This window comes from Acipenser ruthenus, chromosome 4, assembly GCF_902713425.1.
Source record: "Acipenser ruthenus chromosome 4, fAciRut3.2 maternal haplotype, whole genome shotgun sequence".
Lineage (NCBI taxonomy): Eukaryota > Metazoa > Chordata > Actinopteri > Acipenseriformes > Acipenseridae > Acipenser > Acipenser ruthenus.
Window position 1 is genome coordinate 23333915 of NC_081192.1, and position 17127 is coordinate 23351041.

Below are 17127 nucleotides of genomic sequence, written 5' to 3' on the forward strand. Positions count from 1 at the left end.
AGTTATCGTAATTTAACTGGTCTACTTCAATAAATAAGAATTGGATCAAGATTAAAAACTGCTATTTTAAGTTTAGACTACAAAAATATAAATTGTACTTGAAAACAAACACACACAGCAGGATAATAACTGTGATAAGTCTCAATGAATTTTTGCTGATCTAATGTGATACATATGCAAAGGAAAAAGACCAAGCCCCAAGAAACACGGTGAAGCATGTTTCTGATTAAATGCCCTAGACTGCCATGCTGCTTCACCCATAATCCCTACAGGAAAATATTACACCCAATGTATTTTTAAGTCTGTTTCCTACATGTGGAAATCATTCAGCCCAATTTTGTTTTAAACCTCTAGATGCAGTCTTTGTAGTGATCCAACAAACATGACAGTATGACCTCTCACCCGCTGCCTTGATAATGTCTTTGAGGTTATAAAGATCTCCCACCTGCTCTTAGGAGTTTCTAGAGAAAATACTGCATCTGTGTTCTGTTACCTGCTTATAGACACCCATAGGCATTTGTATTGTGGTGTTTTCTACAGGACGTGGCCACTTTATAATAAACTAAAATAAGTAGGCACATCATGAGGTAATATTAGTGCTGCATACGGCTTTATAAGGCCTAGTGGAGCTCCATGTATGTCAGTTTAGCATAAAATGGAAAGAAGCAAAGTTCGAAAAAAAAAACAATCAGAGCATCTGTATTCCACATTATGACAACGACTGATGAGTAAGGATATGGTTATTTCACAGTGGTCACGAGAAGGATGGTAACAAATACACTAATACTAAAAACAATTTCACCTAATACAAATGCTTGTAAGCGCAGATAGGTGCTGTATTAATACCATCAGAATACGTTAACCCCAGTTTCATGCAACAGTTGTGACGGTGACCAAACGTGTTCGAGTGTAAACATTTAGTATTTAATATCGTAAAATAACAGAACCAACTCACTGCAATTTAAACTTGTTTTTACTGAAGAATACACATAGTAACATGTAATCATAAGAGCTGTCTGTGTTACATGCTGTCAGATAAGGACACACTGAGCACTGGAGCTGCAGCATGCTATTTCCCATGTTACACTGTACACAGTTAGAGGTGCCATCACCAATTCCAGACACAACATTTAAAATATTTAAAATATAAACATGCTGAGTTCATTGCATTCATCAGCTGCACAGATTAACCATCCAGCAGAATGTGGCAATAAACAAGTGAGAACAGACATTAAGTTACTGTTTTAGTATCACTTTAGTGTCTTAACAAGTTGTTGTAATTTAAGCAGTTGAATATGATATCAACTAACTTGCTCCTGAAGTGGCACCCAATAAATTAATTTGGCGACCAATTTGTTTTGTTTTGGCCTGGAGCCATTGGTTCCTAAGAGCCCTGATTTGTAATTTTGTTTTAAAGAAATGTTTTTTTAAAGAATAAACAGGAAACAAAAGCAAAACAGGCAGTGACCAAAAATGCTTTACCAGTGTTATTGCAAACACTTGCAGCACAAGCAAATGACTCAATTGTGTGATTTTTATTTTTCATTTACTGTATCATGATATGCATCGTATTGTGACCCTTGTATCGTGATACGTATCGTATTGTGAAGACACTGCCGATATCCAGCAAAACCTAAAGAATGACGGTTTATAGTTTTGGACATTTGCAGTGCAGTAGTTGCCCTGCGGTGCTTAACAGTATCTGTCAACAGTGTAGATGCAGAACGATCCTTCTAATCTTTCAACAGTGCACTCAGAGATGACAGACTTTGCATCAAAAGTGAACTTCTAATGTACACCCTGTAATACCAAAACCACTGCAGTGCTTAAATAGACATTAACGACAAGGATACTGTTGTAAAATTCTCAATGTACAACCAGAACATTTATTAAAACAATTAAAGTTCAGTCTTCATAATATCGTATATATGAATAAGGAATACATGTTAAAATTAAACGGTAAGCATATTCCTGTTACGGTTTTTTGAAAAGGTACTGTTATATACTTATATGTACTGTACATATTTCTTTTTAAACGTTAGATGGCTTCTGTTCTGAATTTCTTTAAAAGTGGTTTGCAGGGAGGTCTAAGTGCATACAACTCTTCTATGTTCAGGAGCTTTGTACAATTCCTTCATGCATTATTATGCTTGATGCTTCTAAATCTTTCTTTACATCTCTGGCTTTTAATCTCTGATTTTTTTAGCTGCTCGGATGATTCTCCTACCTGCTGGACATCGTCCACTTCTTTCAAGTGGTTCAGTTTAATTTATTCTGTGGTTGCTCTGATTGTAGATTTTGGTATTCCATGTTTCTTAGCCGTTTCCTTTGTTGTAGTTTGCTACGAATGCTTTTCTGAAACGTGAATCCAACTTCTTTGTCTCGACCATCATCTGCTGTATTGCCAAAAGTTTCTTCTTCAACAGATGTTGGAAATAATTACCTAATACTGGCTATGGATTTTATAATACAGTTTAGTAACTATCAATGAATACATTTTTTTAATTAGTTCTAGTCCATATTTACTTTTACTTACTTTAAATGTAAAAGTGCCAATACTTTAGTCATGAACAAATATAACTATAAATATAACAAATGGCTAATGTTCACTAATGCTTATATTTAACATATTTTCTTGAATTATCTTATTGTGACAAGGTCACTGCTGTACCTTGTAATGACCAGACTGAAAAGTAGTATTTTATAAGCCACCAGCAATATGGGTCTTTAGCAGTCACAAATCACTTTGCACGAATACTTTCATCGGCCACTGTGTGTGATCAGTAGCAACGTGTGACCAAAATGGTTAAACAAGGACTGCAGACAGTTTTTACAGGTATTAACTAATCAACAATTCTAACTGCTGTAACCCAAACTGATGCAGCAAGCTGTCGAGTATATTCAAAAAAGGGGTGCGTATTTTAATTAATCTTTTAATTCTGTACCACTGTGTAAACCTCTGGTGATTCCCACACCTCACAGTATGTTCACAGATTTATGGATTAGATTAAAGAACATAGGCTAAATACTTCCCGTTTCAAAAGTTTATCAACACCATTATTGTAACAAAATTACTTTAAGAAATACAAACACCACGAAAATATGCAAAAACTGTACTAAATCAAATTATATTAAAGCTAAAAAAAAAAAATTAAAAGACAGATGCATTTATAGGAAATGATATGCTGCTTTAATGATTCCTTAAATGTGACCATTGCTGTAGATTGTGATGTTTGCTCTCCAGCCACTGCTCAATATATTGATTTATGTTTTGTTCACTAAATAAGAAAACGGCACATTGAAAACAAACAACTGAAAAAGTCAATAAAGGAAAAAAACTTGCGGCATCTGTCTTGACGCAAGCTTCATCAGAAAGTGTAGATTTCCAACTTGTCTGGCACTGGGTGAAGCGGTTTCCCAGCCAGCAATGTAAAGCTTGCCATTTGTCAGCAACAAATTGAGGTAACTCTTTTTTTACCCTTTTCCTTATTCCTTGTATCAGATCATCAAGTTCTTAGATCTATGCAGTCTAGTTTCTTTCTATTAGTTTAACCAAACCTCTAATAGGCCAGAAACGTTGTTTGGTTTTATTCTTTTAATGCAAATCATAATTCAAGCCTGGGCAATGATACATTGTGCCAGCCACTGGCCCAGCAATCCACCCCCACCACCAGGCGGGAGTTTAAAACAATTTTAACAAGCTGGTTTATCATGAACACTACCTATGGCAATGATACATTTCACGGTAAATCACTATGTCACAATTTTGTAGTTTAGATGCAAATTTGGATAGACATAGGATAAAATATTCAGTCACTTGAGAATTAACCAGGTCATACTAATGTTTACTGCACAGGTCATGGGTAAGTTTAAAATATATATATATATATATATATATATATATATATATATATATATATGTGGAAAGAGATGCCTGAAGTAATCTGTGTGTCTGGATGTTCATCAGATGAATTTTCAGACCTCTTGTATATGCATATAATATATAAAAGATATCTTACTTTTATGCCGTTCAACAAACAGTGGCTGACAGTGCAGGAAAGCAATTGGTTAATGTGTACTTGGAATTAAAATAGTATTAGTATGGCTTTCAAAATGTGTCTTTATTGATTTAGGAAAAGTCTAGAAGTTTTTTACTCTACTTGTATCTGAGGTTCCGTTGTAACAATTCAATTCAGTCCTCTTAGGTGAAACTCATGAGCTGCGCTCAAATCACTATACAAGGAGCTTCTACAGGTACATACATTAACAGCATCATTCAACCATTGTATTAGTGCTCAATTTACTGTAAACAGCATACAGTGCCTTGCGAAAGTATTCGGCCCCCTTGAACTTTGCGACCTTTTACCACATTTCAGGCTTCAAACATAAAGATATGAAACTGTAATTTTTTGTGAAGAATCAACAACAAGTGGGACACAATCATGAAGTGGAACGAAATGTATTGGATATTTCAAACTTTAACAAATAAAAAACTGAAAAATTGGGCGTGCAAAATTATTCAGCCCCTTTACTTTCAGTGCAGCAAACTCTCTCCAGAAGTTCAGTGAGGATCTCTGAATGATCCAATGTTGACCTAAATGACTAATGATGATAAATAGAATCCACCTGTGTGTAATCAAGTCTCCGTATAAATGCACCTGCACTGTGATAGTCTCAGAGGTCCGTTTAAAGCGCAGAGAGCATCATGAAGAACAAGGAACACACCAGGCAGGTCCGAGATACTGTTGTGGAGAAGTTTAAAGCCGGATTTGGATACAAAAAGATTTCCCAAGCTTTAAACATCCCAAGGAGCACTGTGCAAGCGATAATATTGAAATGGAAGGAGTATCAGACCACTGCAAATCTACCAAGACCTGGCCGTCCCTCTAAACTTTCAGCTCATACAAGGAGAAGACTGATCAGAGATGCAGCCAAGAGGCCCATGATCACTCTGGATGAACTGCAGAGATCTACAGCTGAGGTGGGAGACTCTGTCCATAGGACAACAATCAGTCGTATACTGCACAAATCTGGCCTTTATGGAAGAGTGGAAAGAAGAAAGCCATTTCTTAAAGATATCCATAAAAAGTGTCGTTTACAGTTTGCCACAAGCCACCTGGGAGACACACCAAACATGTGGAAGAAGGTGCTCTGGTCAGATGAAACCAAAATCGAACTTTTTGGCAACAATGCAAAACGTTATGTTTGGCGTAAAAGCAACACAGCTCATCACCCTGAACACACCATCCCCACTGTCAAACATGGTGGTGGCAGCATCATGGTTTGGGCCTGCTTTTCTTCAGCAGGGACAGGGAAGATGGTTAAAATTGATGGGAAGATGGATGGAGCCAAATACAGGACCATTCTGGAAGAAAACCTGATGGAGTCTGCAAAAGACCTGAGACTGGGACGGAGATTTGTCTTCCAACAAGACAATGATCCAAAACATAAAGCAAAATCTACAATGGAATGGTTCACAAATAAACATATCCAGGTGTTAGAATGGCCAAGTCAAAGTCCAGACCTGAATCCAATCGAGAATCTGTGGAAAGAACTGAAAACTGCTGTTCACAAATGCTCTCCATCCAACCTCACTGAGCTCGAGCTGTTTTGCAAGGAGGAATGGGCAAAAATTTCAGTCTCTCGATGTGCAAAACTGATAGAGACATACCCCAAGCGACTTACAGCTGTAATCGCAGCAAAAGGTGGCGCTACAAAGTATTAACTTAAGGGGGCTGAATAATTTTGCACGCCCAATTTTTCAGTTTTTTATTTGTTAAAAAAGTTTGAAATATCCAATAAATTTCGTTCCACTTCATGATTGTGTCCCACTTGTTGTTGATTCTTCACAAAAAATTACAGTTTCATATCTTTATGTTTGAAGCCTGAAATGTGGCAAAAGGTCGCAAAGTTCAAGGGGGCCGAATACTTTCGCAAGGCACTGTAAGTAGACATGATACAAAGATGACAATGGCAAACACGGGAATCACCTGCTTTTAAAGTATAAAAAATCCTCAAACCATGCCATCTTAAAGTGCTAATGTTAAATCATTGAGTTAACAGTTTAAGAGAATAAAAGCCTGTGATTACTGGCAGTCTTGAAGTCCGTGGGTGTCTCTGACCTGACATTGTTTGCAACATTGTGAATGTGCTTTTGATTTCTTTATATTATTATTTTAACTTTTATTGTTTTGAAAATCCTGTCACAAAATGAAAAACTGTGCAGCCACTGTTGCCATTAGTTTTCTTTTTTACAAGCACTTCATTTTCTGTTACAGTCAATACATCTTGGTCACTATTTAAAATCCAGAGTGTAATCTGTCTCCCGGATACATTCTGTCCCTGGTGAATATAAGAAATGCCACATCGGCTCTTTGTGGTATTACTTTACTGTTGTATTTCTTGCACTCAAGGTGTTGCTGGTGGATAGGTTAATGGTTACACTCTGGTGTACCAGATGTATTTGGTGGTTAGACATTATTCTCAGAGCTGTTTTAATGCATTGCAATTTTGAAATGCTGGCCTAAAAGTTACAAGGGTGCGATGACAATGAAAAAATGATAAAAAGTGTATCCAAACAACAACAAGAATATGGAATTAAAGACAGCGCTCATATTTTACTCCAAGTTGCTCTTTAAAGTAAAACAAACAAACAAAAAAAAACGATGTACAACACAATTTCAATTTAATTGGTTTACTTTTTTTTTTTTTTTTTTAACCAGCAGGCAGTGATCTACAGTTGAAAAGGAACAAGAGACCCGACCCTCCAAGCCCCACCTGTCTCACTAACATTCTTACGTTTTTCATTTCATTTACATTTTTCAGTGGCTGCAATAAATACTGAGTAAGTACTGAATATAAAAGATACGTTATTTGTGGCAATATATAACTGTAAACAAAATCATATTTCTGACTTGGTCATTCTGTTACTTTGTAATTTTTTGCATTATATACACACAACTGTTAAAACCAGAAGCTCAGTTCAGTTGTTGTTTTAAGTTAATAAAATTCTACATATATAAATATCCAGAATCTTAAACTAAACATTACATGTAAATAAAAGGGCAAAAAGGAAATACTCATGTTACATCACTTACATTTGTGAGTGGCAATCAGTTGGTCCTGCAACATACTCAAATGGAACGGTCCTTAGGGTAAGTGAAGAGAACTAGGGACACAAATCAGAAAAAAAAACAGAATCAATGAGAATCATATATATATATATATATATATATATATATATATATAAAATCAGTGTCTATAGTAAGTATTCACCCCCCCTTGGACGTTTTCACAGTTTGTTGTGTTACAACCTGAAATCTTGATGCATTTAAATGGGAATTTTTTTTTCCTTTGATTTACACAACCTACTCAACACTTTCAATGTGTGAAAAAATGGGGGGGGGGGGGGTGAAAGAACAAAACAATTAAATAAAAACCTGAAAAGTCTTCATTAGATAAGTATTCACCCCCTTTGCTATGACACTCCTAAATAAGCTCAGGTGCAAACAATTGCCTTCAGAATTCACACAATAAGTTCAATGGAGTCCATCTGTGTGCAATAAAAGTGGTTCACATGATTTCAGATTAAATACACCTGTCTCTGTAAGGTCCCACAGTTGGGTAGTGCATTCAAAGCAAAGATACTACCATGAAGACCAAGGAGCTTTCAAAACAACTCCGGGATAAAGTTGTGGAAAGGCATAGATCAGAGGAGGGGTATAAAAAGATTTCAAAGGCATTGAATATCCCTTGGAGCACAGTCAAGTCGATCATTAAGAAGTTGAAGGTATACGGCACCACAAGAATCTGCTTAGAGCAGGCCGTCCTCCCAAACTGAGCAGCCGGGTAAGAAGCGCATTGGTCAGAGAAGCCAGCAAGAGGCCAATGACAACTCTGAAAGACCTACTACGTTCCATGGCTGAAATGGAAGAAACTGTCCATGTGTCAACAATAGCTCAGGTACTCCACAAATCTGGCCTGTAAGGAAGAGAGGCAAGAAGGAAGCCATTTCTGAAAAAAAGCCAGTGTAAAATCCTGCTTGGAATTTGCAAAAAGGCATGTGGGAGAAAAGATGTGGCAAAAGATTCTGTGGTACGATGAAACAAAAATTGAACTATTTGGCCTTATGTCTGGCGCAAACCCAACACAGCACATCACCCAGGTAACACCATCCCTACTGTGAAGCATGGTGGTGGCAGCATCATGCTATGGGGATGCTTTTCATCGGCAGGGACTGCGAAGCTTGTCAGGATAGAGGGCAAAATGGATGGAGCTAAATACAGGCAAATCCTTGAGGAAAACCTGCTTCAGTCTGCAAAAGACCTAAGGCTGGGACGGAGATTAACCTTTCAGCAGGACAATGACCCCAAGCACACAGCCAAAGCGACACTGGAGTGGCTTAAAAACAAGAAAATGAATGTCCTAGAGTGGCCCAGTCAAAACCCGGACTTGAATCCGATTGAGAATCTGTGGCAAGACTTGAAGATTGCTGTCCACCAACGATCCCCATCCAACTTGACAGAGCTTGAACAATTTTGCCAAGAAGAATGGGCGAATACTGCACGATCCAGATGTGCAAACCTGGTAAAGTCTTACCCCAAAAGACTCACAGCTGTAATTGCTGCCAAAGGTGGTTCTACTAAGTATTGACTCAAGGGGGTGAATACTTATCTAACCAAGACATTTAAGTTTTTTTATTTTTCATTAACTGTTGTCACAATAAAAATTCTATTGCCTCTTCAAAGTGTCGAGTAGGTTGTGTAAATCAAAGGAAAATAAATCCAATTTAAATGCATCAAGATTTCAGGTTGTAGCACAACAAACTGTGAAAACGTCCAAGGGGGGTGAATACTTACTGTAGGCACTGTACAATGAAAATAGAGTCTCTACAGCAAGGAAAAGTTCAAAATTCTTTCAGCCAAACTTTCAGTTTAGATGGCTTACCAAAAGAGTTTCTGCAGAGACATTCATGGTCGCACTCTTGTCATCTTGCTTCAAAACGATTAATTATTTAACTCCTGACGTTTATTTTCACCCAGGTCAAATCGCGTAACCTTAGATTTTTGTCAGTTTTTGATAGATTGTAGCCTAGACCCTTATCTACATTTCCTGCAAGTTTTGTTTTGTGTCTGCCATTGATTGAGGCACAGCACAGAGTTGAATGCAGAGTGTCAGATGAATCTTCTAAGTGAAGCGATTACACACCTAATACAACTTAGGCCAACAAAATGCTTTGATATATAGTGAAAAGTGTTTTAAATCAAGGGAAGTAATGTTAAAACTTTACAATGCATTAGTAAGACCTCATCTAGAATATTGTTTTCACTTCTGGTCACCTCGCTGCAAAAAGGATATTGCTGCTGTAGAAAGAGTGCAAAGAAGAGTGACCAGAATTACCCCGGGTTTAAAAGGCAGTCATATGCAGAGGCTAAAATAATTTAATCTATTCAGTCTTGAACAAAGAAGACTACGCGGCAATCTGATTAAAGCACTCAAAATTCTAAAAGGTAAAAAAAACAAAACAAATAAAGATTAGATAAAGGGGCATTCAGAACAGAAAATAGGAGAGATTGAGTCTGGAACCAACTCCCCAGTAATGTTGTTGAAGCTGATACCCTGGGATCCTTCAAGAAGCTGCTTGATGAGATTCTGGGAGCAATAAACTACTAACAACCAAACAAGCAATATGGGCTGAATGGCCTCCTCTCGCTTGTAAACTTTCTTATATTAAATTGAAGCTGCAGTGAACTGGTGCTTCTGTAACAGCAATTAATATATTAATGAATTAACCAAGGTGCCCTATTTACACAATTGGCTAAAGCAAACAAATACAGGTGAATTAAATATAAATCAATACTGAATTGTGCACGTTTTAATTTTGTCCCCACCAGTAGTACTTCTGTCAGTGCATGTTTGGTATTTTAAATGATGCTTATCCAGCTGTAATTACCACTGTTCAAATCCAATGAATTACTGAGCCTGGAAAAGAAAACGTACAGTTAGAAGTGGTGGAAATGTACATATTTCATTTGCAGGTCTCTGTCCTTATATTCCTGCATGCAACACAATTTACCACTCACCTATGCTTAAGTTGCCCTTTTCCTTCATAGTCACTCTGTCAAGGCTTTTGATGCTTTGCCCATCTCCTTGTCTCTCAGGGTGTATGTCCTTCCTGTTGCAGTTGTTGTCTCCACTGATGTCAGCACATCCCCCATGTCTACAATAAATTGATCTGGACGGCGTGGGAAACAGAATGATTGTAATGGTCCATTCGGGTGCAGGAAGTTAATTTCAGCCTCTGGTTTCTTCTAATCAGCAGATACCACCAGCCTGAGCCACCAGTGACTGTCATACTGAAGAGTAACATATCCTTTCACTTGGTCAAATGGTAGGACATCCTCTTCTACTGCGATTGGATCTTCTCTTTGCTTTGTTGACTGGGAGAACTCTTGTACAAGGACTTTTGCTTTGGAAACTGGTTGAAAAAAGTGGAGATGTCGTTTACAGTTCTTACCTTGAGGAATCGCTTCAGAAAATCTTGCTCAGCTTGCCATTATGCTATCGTGAAGTATTCTATCAAGAGCAGGAATGCTGTTTTGGACGCTGCCAACTGACTTTTGTTGCCATTCGTTTAATGGTTCCTCCTACACCATCACAGGGTCCTTTGCTATGAGATGTTGCAAAGTTCCACTCTGCTTCCAAACCAAAATCTTCCAAGTGCTGGCAAATGTTGACAACATTTTTACAGTTCTTAGATTGCCCTGCACACCAGTCAAAGAAGTAATCGATTTTTCACGGGCGCCTCCCAAATTTGTTCTCCAAGAACCTCAAAAGATACCTTTGAAAGAGATAAACAATGACTGTTATGAGTCATGCATTCTGATATTGCAACATATGAGATGTGCTGAGAATTCCCATCTTTGTCTCACCAATAGCAAACAAAAGAATGTATGGTTGCCTGAGAGTTGTTCCAATGGTGTGACTGTGCTTCATCTTGCATGATGAAAGTTTTCTGCAAAATCACCAACTAGGAATTCATTTTCTTGAAGGAGTTAATTCCTCAGCTGTTGCTAATATGCAGTCTCCGTCTTTGCGATGAAATCATGTCGATGAAGATGTTGTAGATGGTTTGTGAAAGTCTCTATGAACTCATCAACAGGTTCATTGATTGTCTGAAGGTTGGATCTGTTAGTTGTAGTCCACTTCTGATACTCCACTGTGTCCATCAGGCTACCTTGAAAGAGCATTTGTTGATGACTCTTCAAGTGATGGACAACTTTCACACTTTCCTAAGTGGCAATCGACGTTAGGTGGGGAACACACGAGATAAGATAAGCAATGCCGATAGTGATTCAAAAGCACTTCTGTACTGGCACTCAGTTGTGGAAGTTTAGAACAAATGAACATCAGCTTTACATTCTGGTGTGTTGTGCAGACACACACAGCATGTGTACCGCTACTGCCTGCCAATTCACACTCCTTTGGTTTCAGCTCTGCAAATTTGGAAAAGCCAATCTTAACCCTTTGCGGTCCTATGTCGGACCAGATCCAACATTACAATTTTCCCTTTCCTGTCCGATGTCAGACCCTGTCTGACATCATCAAAAAGACACAGGTCTCTAATCATTTTTTTCTCCGGAAAAAGCCGAGAAAACCATTCAATGGCTGAGTGCGACTGATAGGAGCTCAGAGAAGCCAAAAAAAAAAAAAGGTCGGATCGGAGCAATACACATAGCCCCAGTACCACAGAGATAACACAGTCATAAACAAACAAGATAGCTGCTTCCGCATCCTGGGCTCAAAGAATATCACGTACATTTGCAGAGCTTTTTGAGATGTTATGGTATTAAAATAATGACTTGGATCGCATTATTGAGGGGTTTGGTGATAAAACGAGTGATCAGGAGATGATTTATCAGTATGCACGCATATGAAGAGGTATGTGAAAAATACAGCGAACAAGGGGTGGGGCGGGGCTGGAGATACAGTACTCAGTGTCCTGTTGATATGCAGCGCCTTTTAAACCTGTTTTACTGTGAAAAAAAATACTTTTAAACAGTGTGTCTAAAATAAACTGTGCGTGTGAAAATAAATTGGACCTGACGCGTCTGAGACGCGCTGAATAAATGGACCGCTAAGGGTTCATGTGAGGATGCTGTAATTTGATGAAACGATAGGCCTCTGAAAGATTGCAGAGCACAAGCCGTTTTTGTTGGTGCTCCCTCCTTTCTGACTCTTTTTTATAAACAGAAACAAAATCTTTCTTTCCGGCCATGAGTCAACTAACATCTTCCCTCTTCTAGAACAATTTTACCATTTGAGCAATCTCCTCTGTTAGCATTCTCCCCCAAAGTTTTGGATTTTGATCAGATAGGCATCCCTTATCTTCCTGTAAAGCCTTGGCTGTCCTGGACATGTGGTACGTAGGACCAAACTCAGCAGCTGTATAGACCAAGACATTGGGAAAGCTGTTAAAATATGAACTTGCTGACTTCGACTGATATTTTGTGAAATCTCATGTTCTTTTTCAGCTTCGAAACCTTCGTTGCTTTCAGGTTGTTTGTCTTGCAGCATGAGGGCTGGATTCTCTGGAACTAGACTCCTAGGGGTCACTTTGTGTTGAAGATAATGTTTGGTCTTGGTCAGGAGGACGATGGGGTAGCAACTTCATACAAGGGTAACATAACCTGGCTATACACAAAGTTCAGCTTCTGGTGGTCCCCTATCTGCTTCTTTGTTAAGGTGTGACCTTTAGTATGGCGCACTCCACGATGCTTTGCAAATGGGTCACAGCATGCTTTGATGTCTTTAACGTCAAGAAAGTCATTGGAAGTACTTGCTATTTATGCAACAAACTGTCTTTAATATCAAATAGACTGCAAGAATGTTAGCTACAAACATTTAATGTCAAGAATGTTAAACGATACATATAATATATAAATGTTTTTTTTTTGGAAGAGGACACACCTTAGTTGAGTATAGCTGTGTTTTCTTGTTTGTCACTTTATAAAGGGCACATTTCAGTATTGATCTGTATTTAATTCACCTACACTACACTTTAACTGAATTAATTCAATCAGCTAAAAAGGAGAGGAAGGCGCTCCATGTGACATTCCTGGATTTGGCTAATGCATATGGTTCAGTGCCACATGAACTACTTTGGGCAGCATTTGATTTTTTCAGTGTACCGATGACAATAACAAATTTAGTGAAAGCCTATTTTGGAGATTTGCAATTCAGTTTTTCAACTTCAGAATTCAGCACTACATGGCAATGCCTAGAGGTTGGAATAATGGCAGGATGCACCATTTCTCCACTGGCTTTTACCATGGCAATGGAAGTAATCATTAGGGCATCAAAATGGGTAGTAGGAGGAGAGCGCTTGGCTTCTGGAATGCGACTACCACCAATTCGAGCATACATGGATGACATGACAACCATGACTACAACAGTAGCCTGCACTAATCGATTATTGGGCAAATTAACCAATAACATTGAATGGGCACGAATGCAATTCAAGCCCACTAAATCAAGGAGCATCTCTATAATTAAAGGCAAAGTAGTAGATAAAACATTCTTCATTAATGGTGAGGCAATACCAACAGTGTCTGAGAAGCCAGTGAAGAGTCTTGGGAGATGGTACGACGGGGATCTAAAGGACACAGTTCGTGTGGGAGAAGTTAGACAACAAGCAGTGGAAGGGTTGAAGAGCATAGACAGCTGCGCTCTACCAGGTAAACTAAAACTCTGGTGCTTTCAGTTTGGTCTACTGCCGAGGTTGCTGTGGCCACTGACTGTGTACGAGGTTTCTTTGACAACAGTAGAGAAGCTGGAAGCTTTAATCAGTTCATACATCAGGAAATGGTTGGGAGTTCCACGCTGCCTCAGCAGAGTGGGACTTTATGGTAAAGGAATACTGCAGCTACCAGTCTCTGCTCTAACCGAGGAGTTTAAGTGCGCCAAGGTCAGGCTGGAAATGACATTAGTAGAGTCACGCGATAAATGCGTAAGGGAGGCAGCACCTGTGTTGAAAACTGGAAGAAAGTGGGCGGCAAAGAAAGCTGTGGAAGATGCAAAGGCTGCCCTTCGAATTGGTGATATCATGGGGCAAGTTCAGCATGGAAGAGGGGGTCTTGGTTTCAGTTCAGCTCCTCCTACATGGCACAAGGCAGCCCCAGCTCAAAGGAGGAAGCTGGTAGTCAACGAGGTGCAAAAGCAGGAGGAGATGATGAGGTGTATAAAGGCCATTTCCCAGGCCAAGCAGGGAGAATGGATGAGATGGGAGAGTGTGGAACAACGCAAGATTGGCTGGCAAGACCTATGGTCAATGGAAAAGAGCAGGATCAGTTTCCTCATCAGGTCAACATATGATGTTCTCCCATCACCACAGAACCTAAACCTCTGGGTAGGAGAGGATCCCTCATGTCCTTTGTGTTCATCACCTGCAACATTAAGGCACATTTTGACAGGATGTAAGGTGGCTCTTAGCCAAGGACGGTTTACTTGGCGCCATGACCAGGTGCTGCGATGTTTGGCCTTAGCATTGGAAGACAAGCGTAACATGACCAATAAGTTGTCACCTGTTCCATCAAAACATTACACACAAAAGACAACATTCCTCCGCCCAGGAGAGCAACCACCAAGAAAAGGTGTTAAAACCAATCCTCGCCCAGGACAACTGGAAGCTGCTAGAGACTGGAAAATGCTGGCAGATGTTGGTCAACGGCTTATTTTTCCACCTGAGATTGCCACCACTAACCTTCGACCAGATATTGTCTTGTGGTCTGGATCAGCACGCCTTGTTCACCTGGTAGAGTTAACAGTGCCATGGGAGGATGCTGTAGATGAGGCGTATGAGAGGAAGAAACTGCGGTATGCTCAACTAGCCACTGAAGCGGAACAGCGAGGATGGAGAGTTCGGGTTTACCCAGTGGAAGTGGGTTGTCGAGGATTTGTGGAACACTCTACAACCCGGTTTCTCAGAGACATCGGATTCAGTGGTCAAGAGTTGCGTCGCACAGTGAAGAACTTATCTGAAGCAGCAGAGAGGAGCAGCAACTGGCTGTGGTTGAGACGGAAAGATTCTGGCTGGGGATCTCAAGCACAATAGAAAGAAAGAAACGCTGATGTACAGGTAAGTAAGCTGGGCTGAGTTGAGTGGGGGACGGAGGGGGGTGATGCTGGGACGCCAGAATCACCGTCGAGCCCTCTTGAGGTGTCGTGGGCTAGTCGACGAAACACTGAGGATGGAAGGTGCCCACTTGAAAACCCCAGAGATGTACCCTACTTAGCTCAATCCAGACGGTTGTCATGCTGATGCGCTGGGGAGGCCGCACTGTGGTTGATCCCCGGAGCCAGCATCGCAGCCGTTGTGTGTGCTGATGCGCCAGGGAGGCAAAATAAGCTGATCCCTGGAGCCAGCATTACACTTCAGCCATTAACACCAGACAGAAGGATATCTACATCATCATATGGAAGGAAACGTAAATGGATGGAGACACATATGGATCACATTAGTTTACTGTAAAGCTACGTCTTAGTTGGTGCTTATCTTGGCGAGAGCCGAGTTCAAATCAGCATGAAGTTTTAACATCTACTCTCGTGTAATGGAAATCGTGTGTAATCGCTTCACTTGGAAAATTCACCTGACACTCTGTATTCAACTCTGTGCTGTGCCTCAACCAACGGCAGGCACAAAATGAAACTTGCAAGAATTGTAAATAAGTCTAGGCTACAATCTATCAAACACTGACAAAAATCTAAGGTTACGCGATTTGACCTGGGTGAAAATAAACGGCAGGAGTTAAATAATTAATCCTTTTGAAGCAAGATGACAAGAGTGTGACCATGAATGTTTCTACAGAAACTCTTTTGGTAAGCCATCTAAACTGAAAGTTTGGCTGAAAGAATTTTGAACTTTTCCTTGCTATAGAGACTCTACTTTCATTGTACAGTGCCTATATAGTAAGTATTCACCATTTTTATCCAAATCAAAGGAGGTTTAGGTTTTTGGTGATTGATTTCCTATGGAATGACCCCTAGACATGCACATAATATATATATATATATATATATATATATATATATATATATATATATATATATATATATATATATATTTAGCTCAAAGAGCCAGCTGCCCAACGTTTCGATATGTTGTACATATCTTTCTCAAGGGAGCCTGTGTTTGAATCCAAACATTGGAGGTATTTATAGGTTTTTGACGGCATGACAACTACTTGTTATTATTTACATTCAAATTCATGATTTATTCTTACATGATGTAATGGTGTTCTATATATTGTGACATCATTTTTACTTCTATCTTTGAATCTGTATTAATTCTAATTAACACTACTTTATATAAACTTATATTTTTATTATATCATGCAATGCTGGCTTTGAGGATCAGTCTAGATTTGGCCTCCCCAGCGCATCAGCATGCACAACTTTTGAATGAATTTTGTTTATTTATTTAAATGTTATATATTTATTGAAGTTAATTAGTTCATTCTTTTCTGTTGAGTCCCGCTGGCATAATCGTGTTCAGTCTATTTATCCATTTACTTTCTTTTATTCTTCTATATGTCGCATTGTCTAATTTGAGCTGTTCTAATACTACAAACTTTACATCATTTATGTCATGTCCCTGACTGGTGAAGTGCTGTACTATTGGTTCATTCATTTTTTTTATTTCTAATTAATGAAAGGTGGTTCTGAATTCTTTTATATAAAGTAGTTCCAGTCTCTCCAATATATTTGATTTCATCACATTTTTCACAGGCTATTCCATAAACAACATTGCTATTTTTACAGTAGGTATTAGTTTTTAGTGGATATGTGGTGTTCTTATGTTTAATTATATTTTTACGTTTGTCTATGTATTTACACACTTTACATCTACTAGTGCATATGTTCGTAGAACCTATTTTGTCAATTATTCTTTTATGTTTACTGTGAACTAAAATATCACCTAAATTAGCTTCTCTTTTGAATGCTACAACTGGGGCCTTAAGAAATACTTTTTTTAATTTTTCTGAATTATGTAGAATCCGCAAGTGTTTCCAAACTATCTTAGAAATATTGGGCAAAAGTTTAGAGTAAGTCATTATTAATGGGACTCTT

The 17127-nt window shown here is 38.9% G+C and overlaps 1 protein-coding gene across 5 annotated transcripts in view; it reads right to left on the reverse strand.

Moving 5' to 3' along the window:
• The window catches only part of LOC117399755 (interaptin-like), a 201892-nt gene that overhangs the window by 163568 nt on the left and 21197 nt on the right, over window positions 1–17127 (reverse strand). For all 5 annotated transcript variants that reach the window (XM_059022200.1, XM_034920695.2, XM_059022202.1 and 2 more), the window contains exon 5: window positions 7098–7168. In XM_059022200.1, the coding sequence (XP_058878183.1) occupies window positions 7098–7168 (71 nt within the window). The remainder of the gene's footprint in view (window positions 1–7097; window positions 7169–17127) is intronic.